Source organism: Thermobia domestica, chromosome 12 (genome assembly GCF_964235325.1).
Source record: "Thermobia domestica chromosome 12, izTheDome1.hap1.1, whole genome shotgun sequence".
Classification (NCBI taxonomy): domain Eukaryota; kingdom Metazoa; phylum Arthropoda; class Insecta; order Zygentoma; family Lepismatidae; genus Thermobia; species Thermobia domestica.
The window spans coordinates 71,382,103-71,409,868 of NC_137465.1; the positions used below are offsets into that span (position 1 = coordinate 71,382,103).

Sequence of the window (27,766 nt, forward strand, 5' to 3'; positions counted from 1 at the left end):
CATAAAATTAACTATGACGGCCATTTTGATGTATTTATTGAGCACATATTAATATCTATCAGCAGAATACTAACCTTCTTTGTAGAAACAGGTGTTGTTACAGATGGAGGCGTGGGAGTATCGACTGAGCTCACTGACGGTGGAGGTCCATCCAGAGAATCTTCCATTATAACTTCCGGTTCACCAGAAATCTTTGGAAGCAGAGGTGATGGTTCCTAGACACACATAATTATGCTGATTATAATTATATATGTTGCTTTTATATTATCCGAATTAATAACTACACGTATATTTACTCATTGTTTTAAGTTTTAAACAGAGTAAAAATAATATAGAACTGGGTATTTACCTGGCTAACAATAAACTATCTTAAGATTTAATTGCACACTAAATACTACTAAAAGTATTTGAGACAACATTATTTCACAAAAGGAACGATTTTATGATATGACGAACATTCGAAGTTTATTTATTTTGTTTTACATCCTATGCCCCATATTGCATTAAGATACTGGAATTCAAACCCAGAGCCAGACACAAAGAAATGTTCATACCACCCTTCGATTACCCAAGAGGAATGAAGAATAATTTTTGCAGAAGCTAAACCATAATGTTATGCGAGTCCCATATTTACTAATGACCGAGTTTCTTACTAACAGAAATATTCACGTATTATCACCAAGTTTATCAATTACATAACTTTCAAGCAGATTGCAGCCTTTGTGGAATGTTAAATTTAAGGAAACTGTACTGCTTAATAACACTGAAGGAATAGACTACTACCGAATGCACTTTATCTAATTTCATATTAATATGACTGCTGACAGTCAACAATATACGCAACAGTAACTACAATAAATGATTCAAAAACAGAAAACACAATTGAATGAGAATATATCACGTCGTTGAAGGCCTTTCGCTTCATCATTTCATTAATTATAGCTATAAATGCACAGTAACTTTATTTTCATATAACAGAGAAGTACTATAACCAATTCTTGGCTCTAAAGATACATTTTATCACGAGTGTACAAGACAATTTGGTGAACATTTATTTTCAGCATAACATTTCTTTGCTATATGAAAGATTGAAACACAAAAATATTACAGAGTACATTTTCTTCTTACAAAAAGCACAATTTCTCATTTGGGAACGATGCAAGTGTTCCGTAAACTTAATAAGAGAATAATAACGTTTGGTTGTATGAAGTGTGTGTGTGTGTGAGTCGCCACCCAACCTACTACTTTTTCAGAATTGCCAAATGTACTTTACTGACGGACAGATTTTTTTCTTTCTTTTCTTTCTTACACGAACATATGGACCTACGATAATTTTATTCCATTTTATAATAATGTTGGTTGGAAACTATTATTTTAGACTTTGCCAATATGCTGTTCAGTCATCCCAAGAAAGACTAGTTAATTACTTCAAATGATGTTGCCAGAACTGTGTGAATTAACTTACTACAATTGATCTACATTAATATACATAAATAATCATCCACATTTTATGGTAACATGTTATAAACTGACTGGCAATCACTTAAACGATCTGCAAACTTTCCCTTTTTGCCAGTCAAGCCAACATTTTCAGTTCTTAGTGCAGTGTGTATTTGTACTTGGTAAAGGTAACTCCTTATAGATACTTGCGCTCCTGAATACACAATTCTGTATGTTTTAATAGCCCATATTCTTTAAACATTTAGTCGTCGAAATATTCGTTTATAAAATAAGAATGCGGTAAATCAAAATTTTAAGATACGCAATCATAATATTAGCGTGTAAAAGAGACGCAACATACATTTTACTTTGTGCTACGTAATTAGTTAAAGTAATGCATATGGCACCAATTACTATTACGTCATAATCTCTTCATGGAACAATCAATGTCATTACTAAGAGCTATTACCAACATTTTATCTACTGGCATATCGCCTTTGTTGGAGCAACATACCACATGGAAATCTTATTTGTGTCTTCTCCATTTTCTCCCAAAGTGAAGCGTGGGAAAGCGTTATTATCAAAAATAGCATAGTAGTCAATTGTTTCGATACCGTTACAAGTGCATATATGGCATGTGAAGCTACTTGTGTGTTTACGTATTTTTCTTTTTGGTGGAAACTACCCAATACATAGACCATATACTGTAGCGCTCAAAAATATAAGACCATCCTTATAACAACATGATTTTCGACTGTTACAGTCACATTTGTTGTTTTATTGAAAAACTAATTATATGAACACGTCATTTTCCATAAGGAAACACTGTTTTGAATTGGTTTTGGTGGTTTTCCAGACTTTAAGCGGGATATTTTACTTTTGGATAATTTGCCGAAAATGAACATATTCATGCCTCATATGCCGAAATAAAGGATTAGTATCAAACAAAAATACGCAATACAATAGAAAAAATTCATTTTCTGGTAAGAATATATTTGAGTGTAAGTGATTACACCATAAATCGATTTTTAACTCTTTAAAATTTGTCGCAAAATACTAATTTTCACAGGTTTTTACTCATAGTCTATAAAACTGCTATCTGAAGTAAAATTTCATAAACTTCATGACACTACAATCTGCTTTCGACAACACAAAACTGCATTCCAACACATAGCCAGTCGATTCACATTTGTATTTACATGCGACAACTGCATTTGATCGAAAACAGGGGCAATGTTTCTTCTGAAATGGCGAACGTCAATTAACTGGTTTAAGAAAAGACGGCGCAAGTGACAGAGAGATTGCTGACATTTTGAACATTAGTAAATCGGATGTTCATCAAACCATTAAGGATATGAAGACACAAAACAAGTATCCGGATGTAAGAGTCGCGGCAGAAAACGTGTTCTTGGCAATCGTGTTGTTAGATAGCCATGGTGGATGGTTCTGTAAATATGAATAAATACTTAGATTTAATGAAGGAATATCTGATTCCGTCAAAGACGAACTTGCTGGGAAAAGGGAAGACTTAGTTTACAAACACATAATGCACTTGCCATGTCTCCCGAAACACTAAGAAGTGGTTCAACGAAATGAAAATTTCCCTGCTGGAAGGTCCCCACATATAAACCCAACTGAAGAGGTATGGGACTTGATGAACCGAGAATTAACAAAATGGAAGATTGATTCTGTGTTGGAGCTCCAGAGAATCTTTTTCGGGAATTCGTTAAGATCGATGCCAAAACGTGTAAAGAAGGCTGTACAAAGCAAAATGTGGGCCAACAAAGTATTAATAAGGTACGTAAACAAAAATTAATACCTTAGATAAATAAATTACGAAAAAGAAGAAAAACAATGGTAACGTGTAATTTTTACAGATTTTGCAGACGTATAAAATCGCTGTTTTCACACCACTTGAACATACGAAACTTTGCGTACAGGAATTGTATATTTTTATTTAAAATAAACGTGTGTCTGTTCATTTGCTGCAAATTACCCAAAAGCAAAAACTTCCGCCTCAAATCGGGTAACCACCAAAACCAATTCAAAACAATGTTTACTTATGTAAAATGACTTGTTCTTTCAGAATATGTACTTATTTTTTCAATAAAACAACAAACGTAACTATAACAGTCGAAAAACATGTTTTTAAAAAGGTGGTCTTACATTTTTCAGCGCTACAGTACAGGTAATATCTCTTCTATAGCTGTTGGTGCTCAACACACTATCGCGTAGCGTCCCTTTCAGCAGCGAGGCTATATGAGACGTGGACCTACTGATTAACGTGGAATCCGAACCACATGAGCTCCCGCCCACGCATATAAGCTATTCTATGGAAAATTTAACCTCTCCACTCTTAGATACTTGTTGCATAATTCTCTTGGACATATTATAGTAACGACTATATTCTACTTTGAACAACTCAGGGTATATTTTATTTACTTGCTGCTTGAATAGTGAACATTCTCAGACAGTACCCTACACCAGGTCTACAATCGCTTATGTTGCTTCAAGGTAACTTAATACTACGTAAGTTGCGTTGGGCGGTCACATTATTTTCGTTGCATTTTAACAACATATTTCGTCCTTCACAGCAACAAGTACAAAATAATTTCTGCCACGGATAGGAACTTAGCTACATCTCTCGCAGACAGTTATAGTACGTAATGACACAGACGATACACGTATTGAGGTTCCAATATTTACCTCGTCTTCACCTACATCTTTATGTCATAAGAAACTAAATATTAATTTTTAGGTGAACTGACCGAACGCTTGCGCATTACTGTATATCATAACGAGTGATTAAATAGTAAAGTCAGTCATTATATAAAAATATTCTCTAATCTTTGGTGAGAGCGGTCCTGGTATCGATTGCCGGTGGAAACACTTGTCGGAAGCCATCCTGAGTGAGTTTTTTCCTGTTTTCCTCATTCACACCAGGGAAATGCCGGATCTAACATAAAGGTCCCAGGTAAGTATCCTCCCTTCCCCACTTTCCCGGATAGTGTGATCATCAAGGAACGTCATGCCTCATACGTGACGGACTTTAAATGGTCATAGATGCCGAATACCCAAATACAATTATTTCAAGAAAACAAATACTAGTGGAAGATACCACATATAAGTTAGACCATAGCAACAGAAATGTATAAAATTTTGGAAATTATTAGAAACAAGCGAGATAAATATTCACGGAGGATAGAGATTTAATATCTGAAATTTATTCAATATAGAAACAAGATTATATATAGAAGGATGGGAATAGACAAACAAGTTTTGCTATCACTGTCTAATATTGACAAATGACTTAAATGTTTTTCAAGTTATTGTAAAGAATTGCAATCCTTTTTTCTCGTGTTCTATGCTTGAAACAGAAGTTCTATTTCTATCCTTAAAGATGCGTATAATATATCAAAGTTCACACACTACAAATATACTACATAATTCTTGACTAAGAGAATAAATAATAAATTGTAAGCACACTATACTACATATCCAACAGGAACTAATCTACATTACTATCATGCTCTAGTCAACATCCATTTAGATTAATGATCCATGCACATAATATATTAAGAAAAAAATCACACAAAGAAAAAATCACAATCTTGTTTCTCGATCAATGTCTTCCTTGTACTTGAGCATTATTTTATTTGTGTTTATATTTGTAGGAATGTTTACAAGAATTATGTTGATAGAAAATTTTCACTATGAAAATTCATATGCACACAGAACTATTTCCCTCATTTCTAAATTTGCAGATTTTTGTTTTTTAATTAGCTTCTCTTAACTGTGAGCAAGATTCGAAAATTTCAAATGTACATTTACACATCACGAGCCACAGAGAATCTTTGACGAAGTGAAAACATGTGTAAATTTTCATATTCTTAAATATCATGCCTGAGATTTTAATGCAGTCATGTTCAAATAAACCTGTCCTTTTTTTTTAAACCATACATTTTAATACTTAGAATTTTATTAGCAAATTTGAACGACGTATAGAATACAGATCTGATATAATCAGTCTTGTGAGTAAGACCACAATGTTTCTGAAGAAAGTTCCAGGTTTTTTTCAACATGACTTGTCAAATTTAGAAGTTTTGCTTTAGTAATATCTAAACAAATTAATTATTTCGCTGAAGCAAAATCTTTGATATCTATCGTACAAACAAGCTCAGTGGATATATATAGTTAGTTACAAAATGGACAAATAAATAAGGCAGTGAGTGGCGCAGCATAAATATTGTTGCCAAAAATACGTTTATACCACAAACGATAAACTTCAAATTTATGGAAACTTTCAAATAAAATACTGCATTCCGTGTTACAATATAAATTGATTGATTAGCCGTTTTATGACCAAATGGTATGTTTTTTCTGCGCTAGTCCTAAGATCGATTCACGGTTATTGAAGCGCTTGCCGCGGCTACAAACCGTATCAGTGGTTCGGGTCTTTACGAAGTAGATCTCGTCTCATTTAGCCTCGGTTCTGTAAAGGGTCTTGGTTGGAGTTTAACGTTCCTTTCTAGACTGAAGATGTATGCAACGAGACTTACTGCTTGAAATGGAATCCGATCCGAGCCAATGCTCGGTTTTCTAGTCGATATAAACACCTCTACAGGGATCGAATTCACGAACACACTACACAGTCTGTTACACTACGAAATACCATCTGATTATTTACTTATTTTCTTTAGTTGCTGCATATTTATACACACTAACCTAGCATTTATTATTTAGAAATTTACAGAGGGAATATCCGATTACTCTTAGTTAATGCATCATTTGTATTTATTGAAGATCAGGGTTGGCTGGTTTAAACCAGCTGGTTTTTTCAAAAAACAAATGGTTTAAACCAAAAAAAGAAAAATGTTCGTAAAAGTGTAAGTGTTCGTAAAATCTTGCTGCACACACATTTGTGGGTTATCACGTTTCACTCCCGTATATTATTTGTATTATATTCAGGCCTAAATTCCCCATTTATTACTCAAAGAGATTATACTTCAAAAGGAACTTTTTTTTTTTTTTAAAATTTTAGTTTATCAATGTTTCTTTTGTGATTTTTTATAGTTTATTATTGATATGCAATTGCAATCAAAGAAAAATTCTAAATATTGTTTTGTTTTAATAATGTTTACTATTGATAAAATACATCGAAATGCCGCATTTTTGGGGGGAGGGTCATACAAAACCCACGAGAGGCATTTATTGAAATCAGAAGTATCTTTGGTATCTATTTATGTATAAATGGGTCAGAGCCAAAGTGGACTCAAATAATTCGTATCTTTATTCACTTTTCTTACTGATATGCAAGTTAAGTCGTCGTATTTCTTTAACTTGGACTAATAAAAATCTTAGTGAACTAACTTGGACTAAATTAGTTCTTCTGTACTCCGTAGTACTTTGAAATTGTCCATATGTAATTCTGTATAATGGCTTCAATTGTGCAACTGTTTTATCTTTTTGTCCTTCTGAAATGACTCTTGACAATTATATTAACAAGTACGTAAAGATCAGTATAACATATTTTTTATCAGGAGTCCTTCGTGAGTGAGTCGGCAGACGTATCACTTTTGTGGCCACTTAGTCCAGGTTTCGAGTTCAAATGGAGGGCATTTTCTCTCGGATGTAAGTCGAGAAGCGGTTTGGATTCCGCTTTAAGTTTATGTGACCCTTCCAGCATAACCCAATTGTTGCATAATAAGACCAAGGCAAAACAAACTTGTTTCTGGCCATGTGTAATATAAATACATAGAGCAAATTATTTAAACCATAAAAAGCTGGTTTAAACCAAAAAACCGTTTTTTTTTTTTGTTTTTTTGTTTTTTCAATAAAAACCATGGTTTTTGCCAACCTTGTTGAAGATAGTACAGTATTACTTTAGGTGCACTTAAAGTAGGAAATACTCTATGATCTTTATAGAACTCAAAATATAGGTGAAGCTTGTCATCTCGAAACTAATATTCTTGTTTTACTTCAAATAACGCAGTGATTAACTTGTATTATGCCATAATATTTATATATAATATGATGAGATGATTTTGGAAGGTTTTGTTTTACTTATTTTAGAGCTTTCGGTCGTTTTCAGTAGTGATGGATCAACAGCTTAGTGTGTTCATGGCTAGGATCAAATCAAAGACAAGGTAGAACATGTGAAAAAATATTAATGCTGCCTAATGTTATCAATAAATAAATAAATAAATAAAGGTCTTTGCTGTAACTAATATTTGACCACTGAGCTTGTAATCTGATAGTACTATATTCAAATTGCGTGGTAAAATTTGCTAAATACTTACACTTTCAAAAGGCGGTGGAGGGATTTTCATGCCCTCCGGTAGTTTCTGAGCAACATCACTGCCTATCTGCAACAAAAGAATGGAACAACAATCATGCAAGCCAACATGCAGGTATATGGAGCATCCACAAAAACTTTTAGAAACCATACACCTGCACTCAATCATCTCAGTAGCCTCAACACTACAGCTGATATGACAGCATCAAAGCACGGAACCTTTTCTTTTCCCCAAGATATTGCTGGAACAAACTCAACAATAGTGTATTAAGTTGTCAAACGGACACATTCTAACACACAATAATATTTTTTAAGTACCCTCATGGTTTAGTTCTGGCAATACTGCCATTCCTTATCTACGAGCTGAATATCTTAGCGTGGTATTTAGATAAAATTATCTATAGATATATTACGAATTTCGTAAACTGAATTTACTTACCATTTAATTTGAAAATCAACAAAAATGTTGATGCAAGCACTTCTAATTATCAATATTTTTCCAACTGTTGGTCGATTTTGATATAATACTGCCAACGTTGCATTATAATCGAACAGTTGTTAGAAAAAGCATCGACAACAATACGTAGATTTTTCTTTTTCTTAAGTTTAGTAAATTATATGTTTATATTACAACACACAGTTTCTTGGGTAAAAACTTTTTAGCTTATGCAAACTTTTGAGTTCAAAGACAAGAATCACCATTAAGGAGACAAGTCTTCTGGATTTAATACATTCGTTTCATAGCAACTGACATTCTAACTGATGTCCAATAGACTTGGAACAAATTTAAGAAATTGGAAGATAATTCACAAGGTAATATGAAAAAGCTTAAAACGTCGAGCTATACACGGTTTCTCTACAACCTCTTTCGTCAACATCTAAATTCGTCAGATCAACGACAATATGTATCACCTGTTACTTTATGCGGAAGAAAATGAACACTTTAAATAAATATATGAACATGATTTTTGACAATATTCTACAGAAGTGGAATTTGCAGCTCATTTTCTTTTCTAGTTGATTTGTAAATTGGATCTAAAATATTAGATTACATGTACAATTCCAACTTTACGTCTAAATTTAAACCTCTCTGAAAACTTTTATCCAAATTTAACTTTAAGTGCTAACTTACAGTGTTCGTCATCGGTAGTTATGAGTAGTGGACTCAATTCCAATTATGACTACACTAAACAAATGGCATATATTTTTTTTTTTTTATTTCCATGTTATGAATGTGATTATACTGTTTACTAGTTACTGACTCGAAAACATATGATATGTCTATATGATCTGTGCTTTAATTATTCACATCAGCTTAACTGTTTCGGTAGTTCACCTTTTGCTCTTTCAACAAATTCTCTCACATTTGAACACAAGTCAAGAACAAATATAGCAACATCACAAGTGCAGTTAGTGTGGAGCACAACAAAGGGCAAGAAAAAGGCAGCTTACAAAAGCATAATAGGCAAAAATTTAAGCCAACTAGCTTTATCTTCTCAATTTTGATTTCGTCAAAATACTAAATAGTATAACAAATTTTAGGATTTCTGTTGTAACAAATTAAGATATTAATTCAGCTACTTTCGAACATGCATTAAACTCTACTTTGCGTAAGACATCTGTTATTAGAATTCTACTCAAAATTTACAATATCATAATTAAGTGCTAGTGTCTGTAGAAGCTGTTGGCTTAATGCTACTAACAACTATAATGAAGAAGTAAAAACAAAGCTGAAAAACCTTTGGAGGATTGATCAGACGTCGGAAGAAATATATCTCATCCTCAGTAACAGCATTGCTGTGACAATATTTCTTCAAGCCCTCTCGGGTCAATTTTCGGACCTGCCGTTTCGCTTCATCATAAAATGATTCACATACATACACATCAGTTTCAGGAATTTCTGTAGGCCTACCTGTAAAGAAAACAAAATAAACAAACAAATAAATAAATAAATAAAAATAAAACATCAAATATTTAAATAGAACATAGGAAAGGAAAAAATACTGAATAAGTGTATTTGGAATATTTGGGAGACGAGCAACATTCTAACTTGTGTGTATGATATTAATAGAAACAATAGTTACATAATCAAAGTCTATCCCATGAAGAAGGAAGGAAGCAGTCTGAAACCCTTCTGAGATTTGCCTGGTGTGAATGAGGAAAATACAGGAAAAATCTTACTCAGAATGGCGGCCTGAAAAGGATTTTATACCCTTCCAACCGAGTGTCCCCACAACAGCTCATTCACTGTATGGCCAACATCCCTGTCATTCGAAACAGCCTACTCAAGTGGCAAAAGCCAATGTGATGCAAAACATGATAATCAGTGTGAAAAATCTCCAACTTACGTGGTGTCCGTAGGTTATTTGTGACACGGGGATAACCGTTATCACGCAAGACACGGATATTATATCTGTTAGCCAATATTGACTGCTTTCAGTGAAGTCACTGGTTCATTCTCACAGTTCGGCAGTAATAGTTCGAGTTAATAATTTCAATTGTTCTAAGTAATGTTTCAAGCTCCAGATCTCATAAAAGCAGAAGAATTCTTTGAAGATGGAGATGTTTTGAATTGTGCCATGAATACTCAATTTCATCCAATCACTGTAAACATCGTCTTATCACGACCAGTTTTTTGTCAGTGGTGACAATCTGATAAAAATCTCCCCCTATTTTGATGTTTTTTTTCATTGAATTCAGTTTATGAAGCATCCATGTATCAAACTTTTTATTTTGCATATTGTTGTTATGTGACTGACAAGATGATATCACGCAGGTGAAGTTTCTCGGCTATAGTAAGGATAATCTGTCACGTGTCAGTTTTTAAATTTGCTTCAGAAGCTCATCTGAAGAAGACTGTGTGGTCCCACACGTGACTGATAATTTGTCACAAGCGGGAAACTTCAGAAAACATTTTACATTACAATGCGGTAAGAGTCTGTTTTAATCTATGTAGACTCTGCGTCAGTTTTACCCTTTGTTATGTGACGTCTTCATATTATAGTTTGTGCCTACTGCTCCATAATTAAAAGTCGGTGTAACAGTAAATCATTCATATCTTTATAAACAGATTTGACTGATTGATTTGTTGAAGTTTACTGGAGATGCCAGGCTATTAATAAAGTGGCGTGAAAAAAGTCATTACTTTGACCTTCAATAGTTTTAAAAAATGTAATTAAAAACGGACATTTCCAGTGCACCAGTTGAATATATAACACTAAGACAATATTTAGAACAAAACTAAATCTGAGAATTCATAATACTGTGGTTTATACTACAAAGTTCTTAACAGATTAGTAGATGGCACTGTTGAATCGTCAGAAAAGAATGCCGTATTAAGAGCACAGTTTCAAATCAACTTTCAGAGAACTGATGATAAGTAACATTTTAACAGATGGTAGATGCGTAGAGCGGTAACAAAAGCAGAGAAATACACAGAAAGTGTAAGCTGTTATGTTATTGTAGTTGATATTGCTCTCACATATTTGTTTACGCAATAGAAAGCCAAATTACGATTTCATTTAATTTAAAGTACATGCAGACTAAGATGTAATTAAATCTATAGTATCTAAAGTTCACTACCGAAAGAGACGGCGTTTGTGAGGAAAAGATAACCCATTAGCATCTTTTCTAAGTGTGTTTAAAAGAGGGGAGAGGGGACATGCGATCAACTTTGCCTTTCAGTAAATGATTATATCATGAAAATTACCCACTTCATACACGCACCTAATACTTTAAACCAAAAATTGTAGTTCTTACAACATTTAGAAATACTTTAGACTAAATATAATAACTATAAAACAAGATTTTACTGAATGTCATTTATTTAGAAGTAAAGTAATAATATAATATTATAACCCTTAACAAATATACAAAATGGATAATTTATCTTGAGACGCCCTTGTAACTTTCAAATTACATGGACAGATAACGCTGAAATTTGTACGATCCAAATTAGCAGGTGGACACTGTTTTACATACTCGGGAATATCCCCCGATTAACAACATTGCCAACCCTACATAAATATGTATTTTCAACTGACACTATGTCAAACTATTAAATATTTCAAATCTACACGTTAAACGAAAACTTGCAATACCACACTTATTATTCAGCATTACACACATTTAGCACAATACAGTATGATAAATACCCACAAACATCCAAAAGTTGGAGGTCTCTACAACAGTAACAATGCAAATGAGACGGATGTGGCAATACATATCCGAAGCCACTTTAGTATCGAATACTATTTATCATCATATGATGTATTCTAATCGTACAAACAAAGATACAACTGATTGAAAATTTGACTTTTTAAAAGGTTTTTTATCGAAAAACTGTTTACACGAAAATAACATCTAATTAGATATATATACATATTTTAAATAAACAAAGTTTATAATGACGTTACCAGAAATTTGATCTCATGAACCGTTCTGGAGATATGATAATCACTTGTAAAGTTTGTAATACTGCTTAAATTATGTAATTGCGAGAACTTGTAATTACAACTACCAAAACCTGTTTATGTGATACGAATAAAATTAAAATCATGGACGTACCTGTGTGTAATTTTTTCCTTTTTATAAGATGCTGATTTCAGTACTTGGAAACAAGTACTCCATAAAAAGGAAACAAATATACGCAGGTATGTCCATAATTTTAATTTTATTTATATATTTATTTCAACCTGTTCTACATGTCGAGGTTAAGGGTATAAGAACCTTATCTACCACCCAAACATGATACAATATTCGAAGACTGTAGTTTACAATGATAACAATAATAATAAAAAAGAATTAGAAAGTAAAAAATACAACAAAGAAACAGACGCTCACCTACACATCTAATAATAAATGTTAAGTTTTATATCCTTAAGATGAGCTTCTCTATTTGTTCTATGTGTACATTCAACCCTGTTTTGATAACAATAAACTGTAAACTGCTCTTTTGAAAGACGCTACAGAGCTTGACTCACGTATCGAGGTTGGCAAAGCACTCCATTCACGAAGGTTGAAATTGTATTTGAGTTGAAGGAATAAATAGATCTATAAGTGCATATGATACAAAATGAGGACTTTACAATATTATGTTTCTATAATGTTTAGAAGCAAAGGAAAACAACAATCACTTTTACAATTTAACACTTTAAGCAGCATAACAATCTCTACTCACGTTTTCAATATTTCAGAAACTGTTTGACGTTCTATACTGAAAACGATCTACGTGATTTAATGTGATACTTATCCAGTATTTTTTTTTTTTTTAATAAATCATTTAAAAAAAAAAAAAGTCAAAATTTCTGCAGCTTTGTTCCTATTAACTCGAAATTCATCATATTATGATCATACTTTCCGACACTAAGGAACTTGAAATGTGCAACCCACCATTTGTCTCACTTGCGTTATTACTGCTATAGATGCCTCCAAAATTTGGATGTTTGTGACACCGTAGCGTCCTTAGTTTAATACTGAATAATAAGTGGTATTGGATGATTTTGTTTTACATGTAAATTTGAAACATGTAATAATCTGAGGTAATGCCATTCGAAAAAAATGTAACTTTATATTGGGTAGGCAACACTGTTAGTTTGGCAGTATTGTAGAGTAGGTAAAACAATTTCCCCATGTCCATATTTATATCGCACGAAATTTGAGTGTGCTTTATCTATTAGTTATCTATCTATCTATCTATCTATAGCTGCCTGAAAGTGGTTTATTTGCGGACTCGTAGTTTATAGATCTAAAAATAATACGTCGGCATAATAAATCATAATAAGTGCATTGTATTGCGTAGAATTAACCAAAAAAGTAAAAGCTGACTAGTGTTTAATTGCAAAATTGTATTATCAAATGAGAAAAATGTGTCCCGAAGTGCTCTATTTGCCGACTACGAAAATCACAAAGAAAAGTGTTTTATTTTTAGAATATTGATGTTCGATTGTGATTAAAGAGCTGAAATGATTAATTTAATCTTCATCAACTATATTATCAACCTTCAAATAAAAAAAAGTTTGCATTTTGGAACAAAAAAAGTCAATATGTTAGTCAAGAATGATGTTCGGTCATCAGAAGAAAAACTGAAAAAAATTCAATTTTTAAAATTTCTGATATTAACTGTTGCGTGTATCTGTAATTGTTTAATGTGGTATTATTTGCTATTAAAATAGATTTTCCATTCTAATTTCGCGGTTAATACAAAAATATTTATTATATATATATATAGGCCTATATATATATATATATATATATATAAAAGCGGTCTATATGCGGAAAAAGGAACCAGATTTCGCCAAAAAACGGAATAATCTGATTCTCCGTAAACGTTTAAGCAAAATAAGGTTTGAAATATATTTCCCCTTAGGGTCAGATTGTACATGACAATTTTTACTTCAATATTTTCATTAAGATGCTTAATAATGCAGATACAACAATTAAGGCTGCTTGTGGTCTATTTGCACAATTCAGTGTCACCATCTCCTATCTAAAAACTTCATTGTCATTTAACCGGTGTTTTAAATCAAATACTCGAAACCGAGTGTAAGTTAATGATGACATTCAACTTATGAACACGAATTCCTAACTGACATGAGAAAATGCACCATACGGTTCCATTTAATCGTCACATGATTAATGTTCTAGACCAATTGATGTTTTATTGCGTGCTACTTAGTTCGCAACATTGTGTTTTTGTGGTCTAAATGCGAAGTAAGGCTGCCAATCTTGCACAGTAGATAAACTTCAATACAACGATACACAATAGATAACATTTTCTGATGTCAAACATGAATTGAACGTGCCACACAATGTTTTTTATACGAAATTAAAACTAAATTTCAATCGCTTAAATATAAAAAAATAGAATTATATTGCCAAAAAAGCAAGAAATTATTTACCAGCATTAGGGAGAAGATGCATAGAATTACACAGACAGAGGCAGAGTTTTCTTATCTGACCAGTTAGTCATGCTTGATATTTGTGAGACCTCTTTCACATACATCTATGAAGTTGCCTCCCCTTGCACTTTCAAATTTCGACTTGAAACTAAAACCAATCGTTTCTTTTTGTGTGTTGTCGACTGTTTTGGAGAGACAATCGTTTGTTTCGATAAACATACAGAGATATCTACAAAACAAAGTTGGGGGAAAATTCACACTTACCCCATCACTTCCAAATTTCGATTCAAAACCAAAATCAATCTTTTATTTTTAATAGTTTTGAAGAAAATATAGTTCGTTTCGAAAAACTTCAAGAGATATTTGAAAACTAAAGTTTGGGACTTCTTTACGTTGTCCCTCAGTTTCAAAATTCGACTTGAAACCAAAATCAATAGTTTTCTTTCCATTTTTATTGATTGTTTTGAATAATAAAAGATTTGTTTCGTAAATCTGTAAGAGATATTTAAAAATGAAACTGGGACTATATTCATACTGACCTCCATTTTCAAATTTTGGTTCGAAACCGAAACCAATCGTTTGTTTCTCAGTTGTTACTGTTTCTATTGAAAGAAATAGTTTTTTTCGAAAATATATTTACACTTTCACTGCCCTCCCCCCAACTCTTCAATTTAGATCCAAACCTGCAGTCAATCATTTGTTATTGATCAATTTTAAAGGAAAGAAATGTTTGTTTCCAAAATCATGAAGATATATTTAAATAAAGCTGGAATGTGGCCAAATTTACCTTGGTTCCTTCACTTAGAAAATGTGATTCAAAATCAAAATCAATTTTCTTTATATCGGTTTTTTGTTGATCATTCTGAAGAAAAATAGCTTGTTTCTATAAACATAAGGATATGTTTACGAAATAAAGTTAATGAACGTGGTTCACTTTTCGTTTATTCTTGATTATTTGAGGGAAAAAATCGAAAAACGAAAACAGATATTTACAGGATACATTTGATGGTCAAATTCATACTACTTTTAAATTTCAATTCAAAACTCATGCCAATTATTTGTTTTTCATTTCTGACCTGGCCCCAGACCAAGGCGAAGCGTTTTTTTGAAATTTCGAATCAGAGGGGTCACAGGGGGGAGGAGACGTTTCCCGGGACATGTAAAAGAAGTAGGAAATGACAGATAATAGAGTCAAATTCATAGTTTTCGCGGTCGCTGAGATCACTAGTAGAACTCTGATCGCATTAACTTCAAAATTCACCCCTTCGGCTGCGGGCCGGGGGTCACCGAGGGCGGGAAATGCCGTGACATGTATTAAAAAAAAAAAAAAATCAAAATGATCGATACTAATGTCAAATCCATAGTTTTCGCGGTCGCAGAGATCAATGGTGATACTTTCATTACCGATGATTTTCAAATTCAGCTACCATTGTATCGGGCCGGAGGTCACCGGGGGGGGGGGGGGGGGGATACACAGACATGTAAAAATAATTCGAAATGACTTATCTTAGTGTCAAATCCATAGTTTTCGCAGTCGCTGAAATCAATGGTGACGCTTCCATTAGCAATGACTTTCAAATTAAGCTACCATTGTATGCGGGCCGGGGCCACCTGCTGGGGTGGAGTGGGGGTGGGGGTTCCGAGACATGTAAAACTAATCGCAAATGACCGATATTAGTGTCAAATCCATAGTTTTCCGGGTCGCTGAGTTCAAAGGTGAAACTCAAGAAAGTGTTTACTTTTCAATTTAGCCCCCATCAGCTAAGGAACGGAGCCCATGCTAAAGAGGGTGTCGAGACATGTAAAAATAATCTAAAATGACCGATATTTGTGTGAAATTCATAATTTTGTCTACATTCGCGTTTTTTATTTTTTATTTTTTTATTTTTTGTTTGTTTGTTTAGTAGTAGATGGTTTTATTGTGGTTAAAAACAGGTTGGTTAATGGTTGTATTAAGTGTAAACCGTGTTTACTATTAAAGTCATCCCAATGGAAACACATCTACTTTGTCGGATAGGCATTCAGACAAAATAGATCCAATTTTAGAAATGTTTAATTTTTCCTTCGTTGTTCAGTTCGTTTACATAGATATTTTATCTGACCAGTGCGAAAAACGGACAAAAAACTAGTGAATAAATAAAAGCAATGTACTGTACAGAAAGCAAGCACTAAAGATTTGCATATATTTAGTTAACTCAATTAAAAGACACTTACATTTATAAAACAACTGAAATACATGTCTATCTATAGCCCTTTTGAATTTTAATAAAAGACAAGATTCACGTCAACGTCAATGCACATATTATTTTCACTTACAGGAAATGTACTCTCCATGTTCTAATACTGCACACTTTCCAACAATACTCAATAATGGATTCGTATCTTCAATTGAACTGAGAAATACTTCTTGTTTGTAGAAAAGTCGAGTGGGAGCATGTGGAATCTCAGGTGGAGTGACGAACCAGGGTCCTCGGAAATAGCCTATACCCCTGAAAACAAAATATAGTTTACAATATAAGGCTTGTACTCCCTAGACATTTTTGAATGAAAGAGGTTGAACCTATCATTACGCTGAAAGGAGATGGTACTTAGAAAACTTTTGAATGAATTACCAGATTTATTTATTATTATTATTGTTTTTTCTCTTTTCGAATGCCGCTAATTGGACAACTACATCAGGAATTATTCACGGCAATCACTTCATCAAATAATATATAGTTTTAAGTAACAGAAAGTGGAGCTGCAGCATCAGCATAAAACTAATTTCTTTACAATATTTAGGTAGACACGACAGTAGAGTGTATATATACATAAAGTCGTTAGTGTACCATAGTAAAATTTAAGCATGGTAATCGTATCGAGGTACTTATTTCCGTTTTGAGCGACACATCACCTAAGCTTCGACACGTATACCTCGTGATGACTTATTGTATTTATTTTCTTACATTTACTGTTGCTTGTTATATTTAATGCATGAAAAGATGTGTATTTGTAACTGTAATGATGCATTTTATTGTTCTTTGACCTGAGCGAATTATTTTAACTCAACGGTGAAAAATACTCTCAGTATTTTCGCACAATTAATACCCTCCAACACACACACACACAAATATATATACTGCTGGGTAACTGATACTAACATTCCATTGCTGTTATTATCATTGATTACACATGATTTCAGTGTGAACTAGCCACGCAAGCTGGTCTCAAAATTTAAAAATAAGTAACTTTAGGTAATTTTGTTTAATGGTTCAAAAGAAACACTAGCTACAATAACATATTTCCCCTCCTTTCCTTTTGGGTTCAATTTTAAAACCTTAGTGGTAAAACCTGCCTTAAATGGAAACCAAGAATCATTACGATCCAACTTCCAACTACTTTTTGCTATTCCTGCGTTCTCCTTGGACTTGTGAGAGAGTGAGATTCGATTTCGTATGGCAAGAGGCTAACATAAAATACTTACTGTTAAAGCCATTTCAAATAAATACATAACAATCCCTTCATTTTTGAAGTTTGAGATTTTCTACAGATAGAATTTTCATATACAAAATCTTCATTCTCATCTAAAACTCAACTTTATTTATGGCATTACAGTAAACGCTCTTTAATCCAGCATGCTCGGGACCAAGGCAGTGGATGACTAGCGATTTTGCCTATTATCGAACGTCAATATTGGTCAATATTGTGTTAACGGAAATACTAAATATAAATTACTTAAATAAAAGTGCAAACAATTAAAAAAAGATGTATTTTAAGTATGTAAGCATGTATTTTATGTAAGTATGTATGTGCAAGCCATATATATATTCTGCTGTACAAAATATTTCGTCATTTATTATATCATAAATTGTGGAAGACCCAATATTGGAATCACGCATTTTGAAGGTCGTGTTTTCGCCTTTTTCGGCACTATTAATTATCTTTAGTTTTTCCTATATAGTATGTCACATGCATAGTAGTTTATTAGCAGTAGAACTCGTGGTGGGCTTCAAGAACATTTTACAATACAATATACTGTATCCACACAGTTGTAACATTGTGCAAACTTAATTTGTAACAGGAAACACTGTACTGAAATGGAAACCGACAGTCACGATAAAGACTGACTGAACTAAAAACGCACGCAGCGCAATAATGCGATCTGTCAGTCAGTCGACAAACGTTCAAATCTACACATATAAATAATAATAATAAATACGCGAGCAGCTCGATCAGTGCCGAATCGTCGAATACCAGATTAAAGAGCATCTACTGTATATTACCAATACAGACGACCGCAACGAGAGCAAGTGTTCTCTTTCCCTTTCCTTCATTTTTGGAGCATATTAGTACTAATAATTCTATAAAGAAGTTGAGTATGAATATACAGTTCCTTCGAGACGTTCCCAGGATGCGAGTAAACAGTCATACATCGCACAAAACTGTTTCATATTTTCACGATAAACGTGAAATTAATTTAGTTATTATTTCTACAACAAATAATGAAACTACGCATTTACACGAATAGAAACTCTATCTAAAGTGTCTACTGAGGCAACGTCGTGTTCACCCTCGGAAGGGAACACGTATTCATATACATACATCTAAAACGCTTCATGAAATAGAGAGGGGAAGAAGCTGGGAGAAGAGAAAAAAAAAAATAATAATAATAATAATAAAATAAAGCACACAAAAGAAGCCTTAGAAGTTAGGATGCAGGGTGACGTGACGGTGTCACGAGGCCATAAGTAGATGAAGTTCAGTAAGGAAAAATAAAAGTAATTTGGATGGATAGATCAATACGAGAGTGAACAAAAAACTCAGTTGGTGAATGGGAAACGGAGTAAGAATATTGAGGTGAAGTATTGTTGACGGTCAAGACCAAAGGAAGGCTCACGGACAGGATGATAATGCAAGTGTCTTCCCATCTCTTTCTGACATATGGAGGAGCCACACTGTAAAGGATTTTGACGATAGTTATGTGCAAGGTATGATCAAATGTACTGTTCTAAGGGGTGTTGTTCTCACCCTGTTTCCCATCCGTTTTTGTCAAATTTATTTCATTATTTACACTTCTTCAATACACTTTTCATTCCAATTATTTCACTTTTTATTTGTTACTGTAGTTTTCACTCTTTCTTTGTTAGTTGCTGTATTTTTAATCATTACTAAGTTTCATTCATTTTTCAGATTTTCTATTCGTTTATTATCCCCTGCACGCTTATTTATCTACACGTCATAACTAATTCCTTTCCTTAAAAAAAAAAAAAAAAAAAATGTCACATGGTTACAAAACTGCACTCACTCACGGGGAAGTTCAAAGGTTTCTTACAATGATTACCAATATTAATCTGTGAAACAATAACTTTTGTAAGGATCTCTTAATGTCATTTAGTTCTATCAGTAAAACACAACGCAACTTGAGACAACAGAACGCAACTGGAATAAAAATATTCTCAAAAACTGTCGTAGTTGTTAGCTTCTTTGATAGAAAACTCAGTATCACAATGAGCTTAAATTATATGGTCTACCTTACCCACAAAGAACAACACGAAAACTGTGTAGAAGGGTAGGGGTAAAAGGGTGTACGATCCTACCATTTTTAGTTCTACTATGCTGTACATATTAACCCTTTCATATATAACTTCTATACTGTACGAAAACCTTCTCTGTGTGTCGTTTTATATTCCTTATGAAGTGCTATTAAATATTCTTGATTAAACTGTAATATAATCAGAATATATATATACACAGAATACATATATATAATCAAAAACTATAGTCCTTTTTATTTTTCTTTCTTTAAAATCTATGTCTGTATCAAAAGAGACAAATGAGCAGTGCAAGTGGAGAGGATTGAAAGAAAAGTGACTACTTATTTCCCATTTTTTATGTTCAATTAGCCTGTAATAACCGTGCAACTTCTCTTTGTTATTGTTAGAATAACTTAATCTACTACATTATTATTTTCTGTCTTTTTACGAAAAAATCACTCTAACTTCAATTTGCTGAAAAACAGTACTTAACTTTGTTCGCTCGTTTCTCAATTACTCAAATAGTAAATGCTATTAGAAACTAAACACACGAACGTTTACACCCGGTATGCAGTTATGGTATATTTTACATAGTATTAATACTTACTCTTTTGTTACCCATATCGAGTCAATCTGAGCTATAAGCTGTCGTCCGCTCTCAGACCTCACATACACACAATCTCCTGTCTTTATGGTTCCGCAAGCAATTGTATATTGTTCAAAGTAAATATTTCCTTCAACTCCATGGGGGTTAAATACTTCTATATTCTGAAAACATAACAATTCATTGCAGAATATGTAATGGTGTATAGTTGTTTAAATATATGGTTTGAAACAGTGCAACAGACTGTTAGCAAATGAATGTACTTCCATTAATATTTAGACTAGTAATATTATTAAAGTTGATCTCTGTACTAATTCACCATATAGAAACCAAGTGTATTATATATATATATATATATATATATATATATATATATAAAGACTGGTCTAGCATCGCTTTCAGCACAGACGTTATATGGACGGGTAAGGTTGTAATTTTACAGTAATATAAGACTAAGACACAAAAACCACGTTTACGTAAGTCAATCTGTTAACAAAAATTAAGTCAGAGCTTCATTCAACTGCCAACTAATTGCCGTTGATGTTCTAGTGATAAAGGAAACAGCTGTTTTGTTCCTGATTTGGTTACAGCACCTTTTGCGTTAATTTCTGGAAAACAAGGAAAAAGTGACTTCCACCACTGTCACTTTAACCCGCCCACATGAGACGTACATGAGATGTCTTAACATGACATGCGAACCACATGAGCTCCCAACTCGAGTCGAACCTGGGTTTCCTGCATCAAAGGTGAGTATACTAACCATGTGGCCACGAGGAACTCATATGAAAAGATAACTGCACACTACAAAAAGGTATACTGTAGGCACTTTTGTTGAAATGCTTACAGCAGAAAGGTACCGGTAGCTGTCCAGCGTCCAGGCTGGTGGCGCGATCTTGGTGTGCATGGTCATCTAATCTTGTAGCCAAGTTGAATCTGAAGAGATTTTAATGACGTATCCAATCTATCAACTTATGATGGCCATTACTAGAATACTAATCATATGATTAAATACAGGGTGGTCCGTAAGTCTTAGTACAGTGGATTATTTTGGAAACAAACATGATTAAAGCAAATCTGACTAGCGGAGGGCGGACTTGGGTAAAGGAGCTACCGATTGATGCATGCGTGGTGAATGGCGGTCATCTTTGATCTAGGTTATTTTTTTCAAATGGGAAGGTAGGCATGTGACACATCAATTAACACTGTTTTTTTTCAGGGGAATGGAGTCCCACAAACAAAAATGCGTTATCATGTCCCGTTTCAAAGTTATGATGCCCCAAAGTCCCACCTACAGGATAAGCTCCACATGTTGCCCGTCCATTGCAACACACAACCGGAGTCTCTTAATCCTGTCCTCCTGAACCCGTAAGAACACAGCGGGGGTGATGCTATCGCAGGCGTCCTGAATACGTCCCTATAGGTGTGCAACATCCCGTAACTTCTGATACACCAGGTCCCCAGAAAAAAATCCCAGGGAGTGAGCTCCGGCGACCGGGCTGGCCACACCACAGGGCCTCGGCGATCGATTCAACGTCAGGAAAATGCAGATCCAAGCATTCCCGCACAGACAGCGCATAGTGCGGTGGGGCACCATCTTGCTGAAAATATTGCGGAAAGGTGGCATCAGGGTGGAGAAGCAACGGAAACACCAACTCCTGTAACATGTCCAGATATCGAACACCATTTAGGGTACAAGGAAAGAATAAGGGTCCTATGATCGACGTGTTCCATATACCACACCATGATATGAGCAGGGGTAACCCTCTTGCAGGGATTGATACCATGTGGGTTTGCATCCGACCAATATCCATGTTCTGGCAATTCACTTCCCCATCCAAAGAAAAGTTTGTCTTGTCTGTGAAGAGAACGCTGGCTGGGAAATGCGGATCTCGGTCATATTGTGACAAAACTCAATTGGCGAATTCCATGCGCCAGTCTGGTTCATCCTCTGAAAGGTTGTGGACAAGCTGCAGTTTGAAGGGATGCCACTTGTTCGTATGGAGAATCCTCATCATGGAAGCACGTGGTACGCCTGTTATCGCTGATAGTTGTCTTGTGCTGCGCTTCGGACTTTTTACACTCGCAGCAAGCACAACTGTGGATGTCTCCTCATCTGTCACGGTTCGCGGGGGACCAAACCGTGGTCTGTCGGCAACATTACCAGTTACACTGAATTTCCTAATGAGGTAGCTAACGGTGTTGTGGCTGATTGTAGGTCTTTCGGGGTGGCGCGCGTTGAAGTCCTGGGCAATCACACGACTGCTTCTTTCCCCAGACATTAGGATGATATTAATTCTTTCCTGCTTTGTGAGTGCCATCTCGCTCTACAAGCAACGAAAAGAAAACCTGTCAAATTTGGGGTGTCACGTCTTTCTTGCAGCGTTAATGCCACGTCGCTCTCCGTACAAGGAAACAGAAAACCGTCAACTTTGGGGCGTCATAACTTTGGAAAGGGACATAATGCATTTCTGCTTGCGGGACTGCATTCCCCTGCAAAGAAGTGTTAACTGATGTGTCACATGCCTACCTTCCTATTTGAAAAAAATAACCTGGATCCAAGATGGCCGCCATTCACCACGCATGCATCAATCAGTAGCTTCTTTACTCAAGTCCGCCCTCCGGTAGTCAGATTTGCTTTAATCATGTTTGTTTCCCAAATAGCCCACCGTACTAAGACTTATGGACAACCCTGTATACTTAGCGAGTGATTTCGCTTCAATATACATGAATAGTAACTAGTACGCATTCATCGAAAGTTTATTTCGTATACTTAAATGGATGGGTTTAAAATGATCATATTAATGTCCTGTTCTACAATGACGGGATGGAAAGTACATTAATTTCGCTGATTTCGTTCTTTCTATATCACAGCTCTAAATGCATCTCTCGATAATGAACGTCTGCTCTACCAAGAAAATGTTCAAATGGCTAGATAATAATTTGATTAAGTCAGCAAAATGTGGCAGGCAACAAACATATTTTAAATGGAGTTCTTGCGTAGATGGAGAAACATCAGAACGAAGTTCTCAGAAAAATGGACAAACGTTGGTAAGCTTGTCTGTTTATCATCACTATATTTATTTTTAAGCTCTCTGTATCTGGCTATTTGTAGATAATAAGGTGGGGAAAACATTTCCAAGGGCTACTGAAAAAGTTTCTGTACACCACTAGTAACAATGGCGCTAATTTCCGTTATTACAAAATTCGGAAGAACAATGTTTCTATGTTTAAATTATCTTTGATTGTTTGTTTAAGCTTATTCGTTTATTTGTCACAGCAGTTTATAGTAATAGTTTTTGTGAGATATGGATTTTTTTTAAATGTGATTTTTTTTTTTTTTTTTTAATTTCAAATGTAGTTTAACAGAAATGACGCATCCATGACTTAATTTGTTTTTTGAGGATGAAGCACCATCCAGTACGGCTGTGTAAATTGATTTTCCAAATTTTAGTGTGATCACACATTTTTTAGTAAGGAATTTCGTCAAGGTTGTCCATCCACGTCTGTTGTTGGCAGTAATTTTGATGTTGTGCGTGATTGAGAGATCAGCATGTGACATATTGTGAGACGAATCTGCATAGTCATCTGAACCTACAGAAACTTTCAAGCCGTTGGATCCTACACAACCCAACCGAAGTTCAAAATGATGCTCGTGTTAATTGGTGTAAAGATATGCTCAAAAAATTCAACCGAGGTAACTTAATATACTCTGGACATAAAAGGCCATGCTCCCTGTGCCTCAAATGTTTTTCTTGTCTACGTATGAGGATACGAAAATAATGAAGTCGTTCCTGTATTTTTTGGTAAACCCTACAGTCGTATGCTTCAACTCAGAATATCCAGTGAAAATTCTTTAGAAAGTAACGTCTTTAATTACCTTGTAATATTTTTGTTTTTTCCTCCTCTTTTATTATTATCACTTAAATTCGCCATTACTTTATAGCTTTTGAAATCTACAAGCAAGTACTAAAATATAAGTACTAAAGTATCAAAGTACTAAAGTATAAGTACACTAAAACAAGTTCACATTAACAAAAAGTACATTTCCATTTTGTATATGAACTTCAACAGCTGTTAGCTTCAACATGATTTTAAATGTATTAGAAGATAACACGATATTGCAAAATTTGTTTTATTAGTTTTAAAAGAAAATACTATTTATCCTTTTCATTTAGATTCTCTTACATAACTTCAGAACTTCACGAAGCTCACGGTAAACGTACCAAAATGCAGCGTTGCTTGAAAGCAACTAAAGAGCATTTGGAACAAATTTTTGAACTTCAAGAATGAAAAATTCAATTGCTGCAAAATAGCCGTGCAAACTTCATAGATCGTAGTCACTTTGTGATAAGAAGAAAATGTGAGCAAAAGAGTTTAATCAAACTTTACTTCTAAATTAATTTGACAAATGTATACTAAAAAGATACATTATTTTATATTTAAGTAGTTCATTGTGTAATATGTTTAGTTAAACAAGATTACTTACCGGTTTCACTTTCTCTATTAACTTTTCTCCTTCCTCCAATTCTGCTATTTCTTCCTTATGTTTCTCTACTCTTTCTCTAAACACAGACATCACTCTTTTTGGCTCCAATACTTCTTCCCGCGGAATCAAATTCACATGTTCGGGAACACTGAAAGGCCAAATCTGTAAAAAATTTAACATGGAATCTTATAGTTCTAGTAATAAAAAAGACATTGTATTTTTATTATTTTAAGAAAATTGTGTGAATTTCGAAGCAAACAATCTACATAGCAATTAATGGAGTATCCTCAATATTGTAATTTTTCAGTGATTACGTGATACTATGAAATTCACTAAAGTTTCGTAGGTTTCAAAGGAAATAATTTAGAATTCAAGCAAGTTTTACAGCTGTTCAGACTTGTCTGTATCAACTACGTACACTGACATTCAAAGTAACCTGAAGCTAATTTAATTACTAAAGTATGCATTATACACACATTTCACTTGGATGCATTACGAGTAGGATTACATAAAGAACTACATGTTTAAATTATCGTGTCTGTTATTTCAAACATTTTCATTCTTCTTCTACGCATCAGCTGTAGTAATATACCTGCATTGCAAGTATATTTCCCCACAATTCTAAACTACTAGCAAATAGAACAGGTATTGTTGATTTTAACAACCAGAAATGATGCAACATGGTATGATGAATACAATGCTTTGATGTATTCCTCCTCCAATTTCCGAAACATACACAAGCATTTGTTTAAGAATATTATGATTCAATAACTGCTGATATTTAATCATTTGATGTATGCCACCAACATCATGTTTGCTTTATAACGGTAACAATACTTTAGTTTTTCTTGGATATGGCTAATTTCTGATCAGTTATTTTAATTTTCTTTCCATTTTAACAAATTGAAATCTGTTTACGGCGGTCATAGTTGATTCCACTAAAAATTAGTCAACATGTCCATGTGGTCAACTTCAGGAAAACATATGAATAGTATATTTTGAAACAAAACAAATAAAATTATACCTGAAAGTTTGTTTCTGATTGCATCTATATACAATATTTTCTATAAACGCTGAGCATGGTGAAAAACTTGTATTTTATATAAAATAACCTATATATTATATAGAATCAATCTTATTTCGTCATATCCACAACAAATACATAAATTCAAACGTTTACCGCCCGTACGGCACATTTGTCCACGGGGGCCAAACTTGATGTACATTTTTAACTTGATGTATATTTAGCGAAAGGAAGTCTTCGGAAATACGAAACCATTTGCTTCGAACTGGTAGCTTGCGCCTAAATATAGGGTCACCGTTTTTTGAGGAATAATACCATAGAACATTCTGGACACGTACATTTTTATGTCACGAAAGGAGAAGCAAGTACTAATCACTACGCATTACAATGCTATGTTAAGATTTTTAGAAACCACACATAGAAACTAACAACAATGAAACGAAATCTTTCAGTTTAACGTCCCACGTTTATGTACTTTACGCTAAGGAAGATGATGATTAAAGCAAGTGAATGATGGTGGAAGAATTGGTAGAATGAGAATGTGGGAGAAAACAGGAGTACTCCGAGAAAACCCACAAACACGATGTTGTCCACCATGACCTTACTTGGCTGGGTATTGAACCAGAGACCCCATACACCAGAGGTAAGCGCTCCACCACTAAGCCACTGTGCTCCTCATATACGAACTAATAATAAACAACTTTAAGATACAGAGTGGATTTAACATCAGGATCATACGAACCAAGTTTCCATAATGTACGCAAGTTCCGATTTTTGATAAATTCTAATCTAGTTTTATATTTTCCACAGCAGTTCGTAATTTTTCACATATTTGTATTATACTATGTTTTAGAAGGGGGGGTGAGATATCTTTGGCACAAAAACGTCACATAACTAAAGTGTGTTATTTAATCAAAGTCTATGTCAAGCTTCTTTAATTGCCGTGTCGTGTAACTCCATGAGACATATCGCGAAACTTTAGAATTTAAAAATATATATTATGCCATTTAGGGGCCTGCAAGTCTAGACTTTATACGGCACATTTTATTTTTACTATGAAATCTCAATTTTGAGAAGATTGTATCAGTCAACACTCCAACAATATTCAATGCTAGCCTAACGTAACCTAAGTGGTCGTGATGTGGAAGTTCACTAGATATATCGTCAGCCAAAATAGCTGAAAAACATTAGACTTCTCTACAAAATAAACTCGTTATTTTACACAAGAACATAAAGGTTACCTCAAATAGGAAAAAAAGAGGAAGAAGAAAAGAAAAGGGTGAAATTAAAACTTACCACGTGAGAATCTGGTTAAATACCCATTCTGAAAAGTTCCAACATACAATCACAAAGCCTGACATGTTGCGACTCCCTTCCATTTAAAAATATGAACTTAAAAAATAGATTCAAGATGACCATTTCAACATGGATCTCATGGCGTGATAACGCTAGTTTGTAGAACTCATATTCGGTATCAATTGATTTTCAGTGTAAACTGCTTTGTC

The 27,766-nt window shown here is 34.0% G+C and overlaps 1 protein-coding gene across 5 annotated transcripts in view; it reads right to left on the bottom strand.

Annotated features, from left to right (window-relative positions):
* polybromo (protein) overlaps positions 1–27,766 on the bottom strand; it is a 251,788-nt gene that overhangs the window by 58,803 nt on the left and 165,219 nt on the right. For all 5 annotated transcript variants that reach the window (XM_081733781.1, XM_081733778.1, XM_081733782.1 and 2 more), the window contains 6 exons: positions 25,238–25,399; positions 20,755–20,915; positions 16,951–17,123; positions 9,475–9,647; positions 7,740–7,805; positions 75–215 (listed from right to left, as the gene is read on the bottom strand). In XM_081733781.1, coding sequence (XP_081589907.1) covers positions 75–215; positions 7,740–7,805; positions 9,475–9,647; positions 16,951–17,123; positions 20,755–20,915; positions 25,238–25,399 — 876 coding nt within the window. The remainder of the gene's footprint in view (positions 1–74; positions 216–7,739; positions 7,806–9,474; positions 9,648–16,950; positions 17,124–20,754; positions 20,916–25,237; positions 25,400–27,766) is intronic.